At 45.6% G+C, this 15,671-nt stretch overlaps 1 protein-coding gene across 4 annotated transcripts; it reads left to right on the top strand.

The window, feature by feature from the left end:
- The first annotated feature begins 300 nt into the window (after positions 1–300).
- drd2l (dopamine receptor D2 like) lies at positions 301–14,014 on the top strand. Of its 4 annotated transcripts, none has more exons than XM_040166028.2 (8): positions 301–433; positions 6,656–7,048; positions 8,281–8,390; positions 9,661–9,797; positions 11,204–11,421; positions 12,167–12,250; positions 12,462–12,816; positions 13,110–14,014. In XM_040166028.2, exons 2-8 carry the CDS (start codon positions 6,683–6,685, stop codon positions 13,304–13,306), a joined length of 1,467 nt encoding a protein of 488 aa, XP_040021962.2. In that variant the 5' UTR covers positions 301–433; positions 6,656–6,682; the 3' UTR covers positions 13,307–14,014. The 4 variants fall into 4 exon arrangements, with proteins under 4 accessions (XP_040021962.2, XP_077950852.1, XP_040021961.2 ...); XM_078094726.1 differs by having other exon boundaries at positions 13,045–14,014; XM_040166027.2 differs by having other exon boundaries at positions 12,390–12,816.
- The last annotated feature ends 1,657 nt before the right edge of the window (positions 14,015–15,671 follow it).

Genomic DNA, 15,671 nt, shown 5'->3' with positions numbered 1-15,671 from the left:
TTAAAAGCAGTTTACAAAGTTTACGCATTTTTACCTTCTCATCTTCGTGAGATGCAATCAAGTCTTACTCTTAAATGTGTGTGATGTTTTTTAGGCTCCATCAGTCTCACGCAGCAGCACAACCGCACATCTACCGTGAGCATCTGTGCATCATCCAGTTACATCTTCAAGCGGGCTTAAAACTCTGTGTGAGACTCCCTCCCTCCCTCCCTACATCCTCCCCCTCATTCCTGCGCGGCTCCGGACCCCCCCACGAGCGTGGACTTCCCGCGCGTCACTGTGTGCGTGCGCGCGCGCGCCTCGTGAGACGGTGGGAGGTTCGCGGCCACGGAGGGTCGCGCGGGACGCTGCAGCCCGACGGAGCCTCTCGTCAGCCGGCGTCGGTGCTGAGAGGACGGAGCCCTTCGGATGAGAGCGCCTCCGCCCGGAGACGGTAAGCGAATGGAGCGCTCTAAGCGAGGTGGGAAGACGGCGATGGGGTTCCTCGCGACGGGGGGTCCGAGCGTTCTGAGGCGGAACCCGGAGCGTTTATTTCTTGGGAGAAAGTGTCGCTGGGACTTTTCTAACAGGGATAATGATGTTGTTTGTTTAAAAATATAATGGTGATTATGATATCGCCTGATTTGACTAAATGCGACAACAGTTTTGTAGATACTGGGCAGATGTGTGTAGAGCGACAACAGAGAAGAATATACAATTCGTGACATCAGAGACATTATATTCAAGGTTAAACCAGCTGAGTACCGAAAGGTAGTAAACTATAAAATGAAACCATAAATAAACCTATAAAACTGTTGAAACTGGATTGGTACTTAGAGGAATACAATTAAAATGTGGTCATTGACCGGATACAGAGTTATAGTGATCACATGGTTGTACACTTCATTTTCCATCTTAAATCAGTGCAGATGTTGTACAGCTGAGTGAAAATGGTCACATAGACCCATTAAACCAAACTTTTATTTAATCTTTCCCCATTAAATGTCTTATGGGTAATGTCATTACTCGCCTTTATTTGACAATGTCCCCGCGTGCAGCAGTCGTTTCAGTCTGGCTCTTTTTGACAGAAACAACCCGAATTTTCCATATTATGTTTTTATCCTAAGGATAGTGTACATAGTTATCCACTGAGGCAATATATCAATATACGTTGTGAGACTAGTCATAGTGTTTTCGATATTCTGATATTTCACAAGTGTTGTCTTTTACTGGTTTTAAATCTTGAATTAAAGTGAAGTGATTGACTTAATAAACTGTTCTAGCTGCAATTACTAGCATTTAACTATTTAATCTTTGCATCCACGTTTCTGATGATTATTTATTGGAAATATTGTCATGTGAATATTTGGTGAAGGCATCAATAGCCAATCCCACGATACAGTTTGAAATTCGCAGAATCAATAATGAGGCGTGTCGCCGAAACGTGTTTCTATCTGTGACCTTCTGGCCCAGCCCTGTGAAGCCCTAACATACAGAGCTTGATGAAATAAAATCCCCTCGCCTCCATTTAATTTGCAGAAACTGGTAATGAAATGGCTTTTTTCCCCCATGATGATGTCGTTTGTGTTTCCCTCTGGTGGTCACAAAGCAGCACGGTGTCCGTTTGTTTGGAGGCATTCTCTCGAGGGAATTAAGCCCGGTTAATAGAATGCTGTAAATTCCCCTCGCCAGATGCAATGTGGGATTTAAAACGGCAGAATGAACTTATTTGGCTCTGTGACATGTGGCTAAGTACGTAAATGGTCAACCCTAATTATACCGACATCTCCTTTATGCGTCTCCACCATCTGCGTCCATGTGACAAACGGTGGCTTCACACGGAAGCACTTTTTTCTCGACGGTCGGTGTGTGTGTGTGTGTGTGTGTGTGTGTCTGATTGCGCGGTGCTTCAATTTGCATTGCGGTTTAATTAAGTCCGTGCACATCGGGCACACATCACTTGGAATATACTTCCAAAAAGCTGCTTCGGTCTCTCGTGCAAATTATAAGATGAAGACGATGCAAGAAAACCAAAAAATAAAAAAAAGCCCTTATTGAATAAAACATGTGTGTGGTGGGTTGGCAGCGTTGCCCCCCTGGTGGAGGTCTTCCTCCTGTGACTCGGCGTTGAAAGGAATCCCTCTTTTATTCCGTTCATCCAGAAACATTTATCATCTCAGAGGTATACGCTCCAACCCCATCTCTCTGATCATTTCTCTGCCAGATTACTTTTTACCGCAGCTGGAGATAATTTAATATTGATTATCGTGGGCCTCCATATCTCGCCCCAGCACTCGGCGTCTGCACGTGATGCACAGAGATCCACCTCCACCCCCGCTGCAACTTTACTCCACTCGGGGTGCGTCTGGTTTTAATGATGCTCACAATCAGCAGAATGCAGCGAGCACGAGGAACCACAGGTCGTTTCATCCCAAACGGTGCCGTGTCTGATTGGCTGTAAATGTCGCCATATGTGTGCTCCAGATATCGGAGCACAGGGGGGAAGAGAACCACCTAATGAAGCAGCTGTGCTTCCGCCCTTGATCAAAACCCGTCGCCGAGAAAATACACTGATCCACGAGGAGACATCCCTGTCTCTCAATGCCCGATTGACCGCTCTGACGAAACAGCCGACTTTTCCCCATTTTGTGGGTGAGAGAAAACCAAACACGTTTCAGAAGGCAAGAGGGTCGAGATGTGTCGGGCAAGAGTGAATAATTCCGGCCCCAAAACCCAGAAGAGAGCTGATTATACTGTATAGCTGAACAACAAACAGGCTCCCAGTTGCAGCGACTCATTCTCGCCTCGGATTGAAAGGGATGAAAGATTTATCGCTCGCGGTCTCGTCCCTTTCCACAGTGGTGTTTCGGGCAGGCGAGGCCGAGGATGTAAAAGACCTGTCAAATGTCTCCAGGGAGGATCCGCTAGAGGAAGAGGAGCAGATAAAGGGGAAAAGCCGCCGGGACGTTATTGAGGGGAGAGATTTGGGGGAGGGAAGCTGCATCAGACAACACGGGAGTGAAGGAATGTGAAGTCGGTTATTAATAAAAAACAAAGAAACGCTGGAAACGGTCACACAGTAATGAGCTGTGGGACTAATTGGAAAACGAGTAGTTGAGTAATATTCCAGCTGGGACGTTAAACGTAAGAATACAGTTTATTTGTGGAGTGGCTTCCTCCCGTGTTTGTGTCCTCACGCCTTCACCTCCTCTCATTTAGAAGATACTAAATATTTCCCTCCATCCCCCACGTCTCCCTCCCGAGTGACGGCTGCTCGTGGCTCGGACTCTTTTACTTCGGTAAAGAAGTAATTGGGGGAGTTTCCGGCTCTGCTGCCATCTTCTGACTCTCCACCTCGTGACCTCACAGAAATGGTTTCTACTTTTCTACTTTTGCGTTTAGAACTGTGCACTGCTGGGGAGCATCTCGTTTCTAACAAAAAAAAGTTCTTCTGCTTAATTGTGCGTGTAAGTGATATTCATGATAAATTGTATGATAAGCGATCATCGAAAAAACGACTATACTGCACAGAGAGGAAATGTGAGTTTTTCAAAAGGAGAACATTTCAAAGTTGCACCAACGTCGATCACAAATTGAGACAGGAAACGCATCGTGTGCTGTAAACATCTACAGTTTGTGGAGCTTGCAGTGAGTCGGTAACTCAGGCCAAGCGTGTCCCGAGGGGGACGTGATCCTGTGAAGTACGACCTCAAGAGTCCCAACCCGAGAAAATGAATCGCTTTGGAAGCCCTCCGCTCAGGGACAGTTCAGGACGTGTTTACTTTGGTGGCCATGTGTGAAATTAAACCGACACCTCGAAGCAGGGATCATCGCTGGCGGTTTTGAAAGGAAACGATTACGTTGACGTTAACGACGGCCTTCCCCTTTTACAATATATGGCAACGCCCGCGATGTCACCGTGCTCGTGTAGCGACACAGTGACTCAAACTGAGTTATCAACTCAACCCCTCCGTGGTTTTCACTCTCCACTCTGCTCGCATGTTGCTCTCCAGTTGCTTTCATCTGTGAGCGACGGAAAGTGTAAAAGAAAAGCTGTTGATTCTTGTCGTAGAAGTGGAGCTTCAGTGATCATTGGGATCTTTTAAGAAGTGCAGAAAGCTGCTGTGTTGCTCCGGTGAAGGATGCTTTTAGATGGAAGACAGCATAGAACGGACCAGCAAGTCTTTATTCACTAACTCGAATATAGGTCTTATAATAGTACTTTCTAACACTTTCTTGGTATTGGTTACGTTTAATAAGCTCAAGGTCTCCTCCGGACTTGTTTAAAGAAATGTGGAACATTTTAGCCGGTAAATTTGTCGTCTAACGTCTGCGCATGCATCCTTCTGCACAGCCATGGCCGAACATCCAAGAGAAGTAAATATAAGATAAACTTGCATGAGTGGAGGGGAACTTTGATTATTGGTGCTTAAGTGAGAAAAAAGGTCCTTTAAAAGCACTTTAGAAAATTCCGTATGAGACACTAATTGTCCTTCAGTTTACAGATGTGATCTGATTTGAAGTAAATCCAATTGACAGGAGACCATCACTGCATTTGATCCTCTTCAATAAGCTGTGACTTTGTCCTTTAGCTGAGGAAATGCATTTTAGAGGACCTGCCACGGACATCTGAACAGTTTTCAAAAAAACAATCTGTGCTTCTTTCTAATATGTGAGAAAAGATGAAGGGAATGAGCTCCCAGAGGGCGTTTTAGAGCAATTCACAGGCAGAGGTCATTGAGTGATGTACAGGCAAGTAGACCATTTTATCATTTCCACCACCGCTGCTTCTTGTGTTGGGTTCCAGTTGTAGAGACAGGAAGACCTCACTTTGTTAGCAGAACCACTTCCCCGTGCAAAGGCCTGGAGCCAGCAGTTTACCATTCAGTTATTCTATTCCTATTCATTTCTGATTATCATTGAACGCTTTTACAAAACAATCTCCTTCAAACAAGGGAAACCTGTGTCTTTCTACTCTAAAAGCATGAAATAAAAGAAAGAAATGAGGAGTTGTTTTTTCAGCCACCTGACGAACTAATCAAGTGATTTCTGGAGATCACTCCCAACTTCTGAAGAACTTTGATTTTAAAACGGATTTATTTTTAATGGGGAATATAATTAATGCTCTGGGCATAGGATGCCCTGTTAGAAGACTTCATCTTCTACCTCCATCTTCTACTTCTACCCTGCTGATTACTTTGACCCTGAGCTTAACTGAAGCGCGACGCTGCAGTCTGTTATTGGCAGACAGCTTCTTCTTGGTCTGGAGTTCAGCCTTCGGGGCGCGACTCTCTTTAACTCCACGAACAGTGGGAGATCATTTCTGCCCCGTTGGAAAACCGATGAATACGTTTTGTGACGCATTATACTATAGATTAATCCGCCAACTTTCAAGTTTTAAGTTTTATTTAGCCAATGAAATACCCCAAAAATGATCATCCAAAATGATGGCTTTTGTCTCATCTACAGTAAAACACCAAAAGTTACATGTTAATGTAAAAAAGCTGCTGTAAATAGGACTGAAAGATCGAATCATTATTAGTTGTTATGTCTAGTTGTTTTTCATTTCTTTTAAGCAGCTTACATTATACAAGCACGCGCCCAACAACAAGCTTCTCCAGAGTGAAGGCGGCCCTCACCTTTGACCTGTGGCAACTGACCTCTGAATAATAATAATACCTGTGAGCTCTTCTACTGAATCCAATCAACAACTAACTCGGTGAAATCGATACACGTGCCGCAATTTGCACAAACCCAACATATGGATCGTTGATTGGTTCGGCTCAACGCGCACATCTGTTGATAACTAAAGCGACCCGGGGGTGTCAATGAAGACAGGCGAGAAGCTCTGGAGGCAAAAATCTCACTAGATTTATTCATAGAATCGGGAAGGACAGGAGAGATATTGCAATTCATAAATCTGTTTCTGAATAAATATTTAATAATACTTTAAGGGCCTGTGTGAATGATTCAGGAGGGTTAATTAGAAGAGATCAGTATTCGCAACTTGATTTGCATTGGCGTATAATGCCCTGAAACTACAAACTATCGTGTTTTTAATATTTTGGAATGAGACCATCGTTCCCACTGGGAACCCGGCGAGTTTTACAGGTTTTTCTCTACCCGAACACCTCCGACATTCCGCTCCACGCTGGGAGAGGCGAGGGAGAGCCGGGTGGTGTTCACATGGATAATTGGCATGAGTCCTTCACACGTGGACCTTCAGCCTACCCTCTGACATGTGGGTAATTGGCAAAGGGGACTCTGACAACGGGTGGAAACTGGCGGCAAAGTGTTGCTTGAATAAGAACTTCCCTTTTCCCGTTTCACCATGTTGACTTTTTGTCCTTCAGGGCTCATCGTGAGGTGAAGTTGGACCAGGTAGAACTCAGTCTTTTATCTCGGTTTCACTCCGTGGTTCAGGGTTGAGTGATGACCTGGCTGTGTGTTTGTGTACATACATTTATCATTAAATCATTGTGGTGATTGAATGCAGAACTGGTGTTCGGGGTCCAATGAGCTGAATCTCTCTGAATCCTGCTGCAACAACTGCCTTTTATTTCGCCCTCCTGTGTTTGCCGCACTCAGAAGCCGATCGTTGTGGGGTCCGTTGTGGGAAGAAAGGATCCCAGGGGCCTCATTTCTCTCCTCCTCTGTTTGTGTCGTCCATCTCCAGCCTGTCCGTGTCCACCGGAGCGAGATCATGACTTTGCTCAACGAGTCAGACGAGACCTCCCCTCCCTCCTTCCCCTTCTCCTCCGTCGAGCACAACTTCTCCCACTTTATCACGCAGGACCCTTCGTCCTTCATCTCCTCCTCCTCCCCCTCCTCCTGGCTGACGTCCTCTAACTGCACCGACTCTCCGCCGGCCTCCTCTCCTCCGTACAACTTCTACGCGGTGCTGCTGGTGCTGCTGATCTTCTGCGTGGTGTTCGGGAACGTGCTGGTGTGCGTGGCGGTGTCGAGGGAGCGCGCTCTGCAGACCACCACCAACTACCTCATCGTCTCGCTGGCTGTGTCCGACCTGCTGCTGGCGACGCTGGTCATGCCCTGGGGCGTCTACCTGGAGGTGTGTGTGTGTGTGTGTTCATTTCACACTCAACACTTGATGCACAGGGAACTAAATGTGGTAAAGAAAAGTTGTGGATTGTGGACTTGCTTCTCTAAAAGTTTAGTTTCCTATGCAACACTTGCAGAACATTTGCTCAGCGGATTGTACAGATATTTATATTATATGGCAATTCAATGTAATTTGATGTATTCATGCAATCGACTGAGGCTGCCATGTGTAATTATTTTCCTTTTGCAACTATTTTCTTTCTATATAGGTTTTAGTGGAAAAATGTTTTAAATAATTGATTCATCCTTTTAGAGAAAAAAAAGCCAATGCACTCTCTAGTTACAGCTTTTTATAGTTATCATATATCAAACTGGACACTTAAGGATTACAGTGTTCACCAAAACATTTCTTAGCTTTTTTGGACCTTTATACTAGTTTAAAGGCAAAGATCAATGAGTCTATAAAAGGTCACATAATTCCTTTCATATCACATTCAAGGCCACATAGAAGCCAACCAAGATAATGATCATTATGTCTGCAGATGAATCTGCTGCTGATTGACTGTAACGTCTGAGTGCAGAGAGCAGAAGGGAGACATTTTACACCATATTTGGAGAAAACACATTTACATGCAACGGTGACACATTTTCATGTGCCTTCTGACGGCATTATTTATGAGCCTTCCCCGTACCGGCAACATTTATGTCAAGTCATGCATTAATCCAATCCGCTTTCAATTTCTACATTATTAACCCTGCCGCATTTTCCCGGAGCCCGAGGGGACGTGTGCAGATTGCTCATTTTTACGACAAACAGACCGAAACCAAAACTTAATTGAAAAGTGTAGTTTACAAGTCAATCATCGGCTTTTAGAACATGGAGCAGCAAATCTTTGGTTTTGTTGCACGAGAAATGAATGAACAGGTTAATCGATTTTCGAAAATGTTGCGGGTTAATTTCTTGTTGATTAACTTATTGGGTTTAATGTACTCGTTGTGATTACAACTATTAATTGTTCCGTTTACAATAAAAATAATAATGAGTTTTCAAACGATTTCAAGCAATGTCTGTTTGTAAGGAGTAAAAATATTTAAGGTCAAAGTGTCCATCATATTTATCTTAACCCTTTTATTGTAATTTAACTAAAAACATTTGAGTGTTGAAATGGGGAAAAACGAAGCACCATGACTGACAGTAAAGGGAAAAAAAGGAATTATGAAGTATCTCTGTTTGTTTTGAAGGTGGTGGGAGAGTGGCGCTTCAGTCTCATCCACTGTGACATCCTGCTCACGCTGGACGTCATGATGTGCACCGCCAGCATCCTCAACCTCTGCGCCATCAGCATCGACAGGTCGGGTCCCACCTTTGACTTCAGCCTCTACTCCGCCTGCACCATCCCATCCGTCTTCCAGCAGGAGCACGGCCGCGGCGTCTCTTTCGCCCTCCTCTGCCGTTGGTCATTACGGAAACACACTGATGCCCTCCTCGTCGCTGGGCTCGGCCCGTCAGCGGCGGCACCCTAATGACTCCGTGAAACCAGTTCAGACACGTCTAAATTCGGTGCAAAGATAACGACGGAGTCTAATGGCTTTGTGTGAGCCGCAGAGGATAAGATACGCACATCGGTTAGAAGGTTCTCCTGGCTTCACGCCCCGAGTCATTTCACATGAAACAGTGAGGTTAGAGTGCCGACCACTTTAACAGGAGGGTGCTCGGATAGTGTGACGGCCGGAGTTATTTTTATTCTCGGCCCTGCGGTTGATGGATAGTAAATGGGTGAATTAGCGCAAAGCAAATGGGTCACTACAGTAAGTGTTTTAAGTGTTGGCTTCCATACAAACAGTCACGGATCCCCAGTGTTTGTCTGGGTAACTTTGATTAGGACTATTTAAATGTTATTTCTTCTCAAAATCCACAGACGTGTATTAATTCTAATGTTCCTGATCACTTCAGTTTTATGTAATCTTTTTTCGTTCTGAAAAAACATCTTGTGTAGCAGTAACAGCCTTTCCACTCTTTCCATCGGGACCATTTACCAACCAAAGCATCGCTTTGTAGTTCTCACAGAGCCCCGAGCTTGATGTAATATTATGACATAAAATGCCATAAAATGTTCTGTAGCTGTATGCGGCTACGAAATAGAATAACATACCTTTTAAAAAGTCCTTTATCACTGCCACTGTCCTGCACCATAACTGGAATTGATACGGGGCTCCTTCACGGCTGATATATTCCTGAGCTTTGAAAAAAGATAACGCTTTCCCTCGAATAAAAGACTGCATGTTGCAGATTGTGACAGCTGTAGAGTCTCTGCGTTTGGGTCCACGGCCCTGTGCTTTCAGTCGGGATTACAGCCGTCTGCTTCCCCCACCTGCCTACAAAGCAGACGGATCTAACTGGTTTGGACATTCTGACAGGTGTGTGTGTGTGTGTGTGCATTCAGTTTGGTTTGAAATGTGTGTGAACACGTCGACTGGATAGATCAGTGTGAAGACGCGTTAATATTTGTGTGTGCTCTGTATTGACCACGGCGTTGTAATGCGGGCGCCACGAGCCAGCGCGTGTGACGCATGCTAAAGTGTTTTCTTTGTGCGTGCGTGTGTGTGTGTTTACCACTGCAGATACACAGCGGTGGCCATGCCGATGCTCTACAACACCAGATACAGCTCCAGGAGGAGGGTGGCGGTGATGATTTCTGCCGTGTGGTTTCTCTCTTTTGCCATCTCCTGCCCTTTGCTGTTTGGACTCAACAACACCGGTGAGGAGACCCGTCCCCCCCCAACAACTGCCACGCACTTCAAAACTAAGGCTTTTGTATTCCTTCAAAGAATTTCGTGACCTTCCATTTCACTTCCGTTAAAGAGTTGCAGGTTAAGTATCTACTCTAAGCCACCGGAGGGGAAGCATCTTCGGCGCTTCTTGAATTTGTTCCGTTTCACACAACTGCAAGTTGAACTTAAAGTTCTTTAATGATAATTTGGGTCCTTCGTGGTTAGTGTAATCCACAGCTGTTAAGGAATGTTTTTCTCATTTCAGCTGAGCACCGTTGTTGTCTGAGGTGTAATTTAAACCAGAGCAGCGGTCACACTTATTCAGCACACCCTCATCCATCTGCCGCTGAATTAGCTTATCACACCTTGATCACATTGTAAACAAATTCTCCACGGCCGGCTCCCGTACGCCTGCAGCGAGTCAGCAGACTTTATACCTCAATATTTAATAGTTCGGAGACCCTCCCATGTCCTGTTTTCATCAAGCGGATGACAGGTGACATTGGCCTTGCGAACAAGCGTCGAACACATGATCCTCCGTTTGTTTGTCGGCTCACAAAAGGAGCAGCAGCGGAGCGGCCCGGCTGCTCACCTCCGCCCTTAGTGGAGGCAGGTACGAGGAAGGACTGTGAATCGGCTCCCCTTGAACCGAAAGGCCCCTCGAGAATAAGTGGTAAACAAGACGTTCTGCGAGAGACGAGAGCTTCGGCCGTGGGTCCAAACACAGCAAGATAGCGAACGATTTCAGCTGCGAAAGAGATTTCACCCTGAGTTACGGGCGCAGATAACAGCATGCGGTCAGAGGGGTACTTCTAGTGTCAATTTCCATTCACCTCCAGTGGCAGTATTTGCATTTAAAGAGTTACTAAACCACAGAGTCTTTGCATTTGCCCTTGAAACTAAAAAAATGGCTGAGCCACGCCAGTAACAAGAACTTATGGATGAAGCATTAAGTTGTTTTATATCCAGGCAGTATGAAGCTACAGCGAGGCTACTGTTAGCTTAGCTTTAGGGTGTAGACTGAAGCAAGCAGCACGGAATCTGTTGAGAGTAAAAACCTCTCTATGCTCACTAACCACATGATGGATTAAATCCGTACAACAACCAAAGTGTAAAAACCAGCACTTCTTGTCTGATCTCTGATTTATTCAATTTAATTATGCTAAGCTCAGCTCTCCTGGCTCATTATATAACAAACAGGCATGAGAGTGGTAATAAAGTCCTCATCTAACTCTCTTTCTAAGGGAGAATGAGATTATCCCACAGAAAAAGGAAGGAGTCTCATGGGTTCGACAATAAAAAAAAAAGCATACGTTGGCAAAACCGAGCATAACGTCTCTTGTTTGTGAGTTTTTTCTGACATTTTCCTCTTTTTTTCTCTCCTGCGTCTCAGCCAGCCGGGACGGCACCACGTGCAGCTTCGCCGATCCGGCCTTCGTGGTGTACTCGTCTGTGGCGTCCTTCTACGTGCCCTTCATCGTCACTTTGCTGGTGTATGCGCAGATCTGCGTGGTGCTGCGGAAGAGGGGCAGACGCACCGCCCCCCCGCGAGGACACGGCCTGCACGCGCAGGGCGCCGGCGAGCCGGGAGAAGGTCACCGACACAGGAAGGTAGAGGGTCGCGCGTTCGGCGGTGGACTCCTTTTTCTCTTACAGTAAATCTGGGCACCGATAGACGTCGAGCCAGTGGCCTCCACCAGCGTTGATTATAACACCAGAAAAGAGACCATCCGCCACCAAGAGACCATGGATCACCAAATCCATTGACGCCGTGTGCAAAAACACCACTTAAAAAGTTTTTCCAAATAGGCTTTTTGTTGAGTGTTGAGTGTCTCCCCATCATCCATATTTGAAAACCTCTGAGACGTGAAATGTTCTGTACCAGCGTGCAGGATGTGCACACGTTCTATCAGCTATAATCAATATTGACTTGACTGTATAATGAATCTGTGTTTCTCCAAAATCCAGTTTGACATATTTGGTCATTTTGAAAACAACGGCGCCTCCACTGGAATTTATAATCGAGTGCTGTTGGTTTGAATTTCTGGCTGTGCAACACTTGTTTATAATAACTGGTCCAGTAAGCAACTAGATATTTCAAATAGTTTCAGCAAAAGTAGGGCGATTCCCTAGTAAAGACCCTGATTCATAAAACAGCGTGTGCACAACACCAAGGCTACAGAGCCATTTTGTATAATAGCAAAATATGAATTTTGATTTGACTGTGGCTTGTAACCCAAACAAATTTAAGGGACCCTTTCCTGGGTGGTTTATAATGTTTATTCCTTTAAAAAAAAAGAAGAACATTGGCAAATCTGTTTGTTTCAACTTGCATTTCTTATGCCTTCTCTTTCAGAGCAAGTGTACACAACCAGAGGATGTGAAGTTGTGCACCCTGATCCTGAGGCCCGCCACCGCTGCCCCGCAACGCAAAAAAGTGGTGAGTCTCTCACCGTCATGTCCCCAAATGTCCCCCTGTCCTCCTCATTCGATCTGCAGTGACGCCCCGCTCGCTTCCTGTTGCCTTTTTCCATAAACGTCCACCTTATTTGTGCCTTTGTTTCGTCGTTACGATGCAGCGTCCACTCCTCTGTTGGTCCCCCAACACCGACCTCCGTCCCCACCCTCCTCCCTCTCTCTTTGTGTGTCAGACCCTGGTGAAAGAGGCAATGGTCCACCCCCTCGAAGTGGAGCCGGGTCGCTTCCTCCCGCGGACCGAGCAGAGCCTGGCTCCTCCCCCTGCTCCCCAGGCCGCCTCCCACTCGGGGCTGGCACGGATCTCCCTGGCCATCTCGGTTGGACCCGCCCCGGTTCATCCCTGCACCGTCACGCGCTCCGCCCTGATGCCCCGCCCCCCCACCCTGGAGGACGGCATGAGGGGGCGTGAGGGGTGGAGGGAGCGCAGCGGCGGGAGAGACAAATGGGGGGTCACCAAGGAGAGGGTCAGAGGGAGGCTGTCGCAGCAGAAGGAGCGGAAGGCGACACAGATGCTCGCTATTGTGCTCGGTGAGTGGAAGACCTTTAGACACGTGTGGGTGTTATTTATTACATATAATTAGACAGGTTGTCAAATACAACAAATCATCCGTGACGCCAATTTCCATGTCCTCCATTATTTACGGCTTTTCACTCGAACTGCAGTTTGTTTCTCGAAGCCCTCCTTTGTTGTTGTGATTAATGTGAAACCGCAACCCGTGATTGATGAATAATGCCATTTATCTGTCCCCCCTGCAGAACGTGTGCCACATGCATGTCGTGCTAACTCATCTCCTCACACACTCCCTGTCTCTGGTTCCAAGGCGTGTTCATCATCTGCTGGCTGCCGTTCTTCCTCACCCACGTTTTGAAGGCCCACTGCAGGAGCTGCTGCATCTCGCCCTCGCTGTACAGCGCTGTCACCTGGCTGGGGTACCTCAACAGCGCCGTCAACCCCGTCATCTACACCACGTTCAACATCGAGTTTCGCAAAGCCTTCATCAAGATCCTGCACTGCTGAGAGGCCGGGGAGGACGGGGAGGACGGGAAGCGCTTTGCTGTCGGGACTCTGAAAGGAGCGCGACGTTGATTTGCGATCAGAGGTGAGAGGAAAAAACAAGTAGTGTTTAGTTTTGAGATGCACGAGGAGGAAGGGAGGGGGGGGGATACATATTTAAAGTGGTACAAGCTTCATGGGAAATAAAAAGACGAGCGGCTCAGAGAAGACCGAAGACAGAACATGGTCTTCAGACAGAATGAAAAACAAGACAATAGACAATGTTAAAAATAGTGTGACAAGGCTGGAAGTGTTTACTGGGAGGAAGACGCGCACTGTGTTGTGTAAATACGGGCTGCAAGCGGAACATGTGAGGACTCCTTCAAATAATCGGTGTCAGACTTGAGCTGTTGTGTTTTCTTGTCATCCCGAACAAACGGCATCTCGTTATGTGTTCGCATGCGCTCGGCGTTCTCGGAGGGCTGAAGCGACAAGGAGTCCCGCGTAAACTCTCTCAATCGTTTTTCGCACTCTTTGAGGACCTGCTGGAGTTGCATCATGGCAGAATATCAATGTGGTGACTGAGACGGTGAAGAAAATAAATATGTTAATGTTTTGCTTTGTAAAAATGTGAAATTGTGAGCTTAAATTGTTGTAAAACCAAACTTCATTTGTTTAGAAGGGCAGGCGTTGTACAAACCATTCTAATAAACATTTTCTTTCATTGCTTAATTTTTGACATTTATTCGCCCTGAAGTTTTTTTCTTTTTCTTCAGATTCTGAGTATACGTTTTATATTATTGTATATTAAACTACAATATACAATTTATTGTAATAAAATAGGTAGAATATAATAACTAAACATATCTATAGAGTACAAGTAAACTACATCATCTCTTTTTTTCCATCAAACTTCCATCACTTGTTTTTCTTTTTGTTTTTGTTTTTGCCGAACTATGCTTGGATATTTCTTTTCCTACAAACTATGGTGTATTTTCCTTTCAGACGGGTAGCGAGCCTCATTCACTGACTGGGAGAACTTATCCAGATACGGCAGGTATTTCGAGCACTCAGTATTCAGATAGAGCTCTTAAGCACACTGAGGATTTTGGATGTATCTTGTTTTATTCAAAGCCTCCATCCCCGCTATCAATATTATCAACAATCCTGCCATGGGCTTTCCCCTTGATCTGTAAAAGAATCTCCACCGGGACATTATGTATCGTGTACTTGACCAGTTTCCTGTTATCTCACTAAGCTTACTGCTGGACCCATAAGCCTTATATTATTCTGTGCACATCTATGTATATTTATGAGTGTATGATGGAGCCCTCGTGGTTGCACTGAAGCATATTTAAAAAAAACTTTTCATATCATCATTCACTGCTGTCTACTCTCAAAATGTGTTTGATGTTTAAAAGATTATTTAACTCCTGGATGTATAGTATGACACGGACTATTGCTGTTAACATTAATTTATTGTTTGTGATCAAAACTAATACCTGTAAATGAATAGTTTTACAATTGTGAAAATATGCTCATTCATATTCCTGCCAAGAATGAAATCAGAAAATCGTTACCGCCGTTATAATATACGTGAAGCTGCAGGGGGAAACGGCGTCGCTGCTTCATTTAGGGACTGTAGAGAATCAAGCATTCATTTTAATTTAAAGTTTATGCTGCTGCACCTTTGTGGCCTCTGTGTTTTCCTGTGAGCTGAAACAACAACTCCGCCACCTAATATGGGATCAAGTGACGCCTGCACACTTTACTTATTCATTTATTCATTCAGGGTCATGTGCACACGGCGAGGGTGCAACTATACACTCAAGTTGTAAACCACGAGCAAGCAATACTCCGCCATCTAAAAAAAGCGTAGACATGTTTCTCCCCCCCCCCCCCCGGTTTCAGGCTGAAAAATCCCACACAGACATTAGATGGGTTGTCGTGACATTCATGTTCCCCAGATGATGAATCCTTGTGAGCTAAAATCCCCACAGAGACAATAGCAATAACTTTCTGTGTCGTGAAACTACACTTTCAATGTGTTTTTTGTGTGTCTCTTGGAGGTGAGCTCAGCAGCGTAACCTGGAATACGCTGAGTAACAGCGTGACTGCTGGTAATTTGACAAAATACCGCCACACACACACACACACACACACACACACAGCAGGCCCGTACAGACAAAACCTACACATTCATAATAGCAGTGTGATTATTGGATACCTTTCTTTCAGCCTTGAGAAACTCCTTGTCTCTGTGAATGTGTGTCGGTCCGAGCTGCCGTTGTGCTCCACCGTAGTGGTGAGTGGGAGCGGCTCGTCGCTTTGGTGTACATTACCCTCTGTTGTTAAACTCTGACCCGAGGTCACAATTATCCCCATGCAT

The sequence above is a fragment of the Gasterosteus aculeatus genome, chromosome 20 (assembly GCF_964276395.1).
Source record: "Gasterosteus aculeatus chromosome 20, fGasAcu3.hap1.1, whole genome shotgun sequence".
Taxonomy (NCBI): Eukaryota; Metazoa; Chordata; class Actinopteri; order Perciformes; family Gasterosteidae; genus Gasterosteus; species Gasterosteus aculeatus.
Note: the sequence above shows the minus strand (reverse complement) of the source record. Positions and strands in the feature narration are given on the sequence as shown.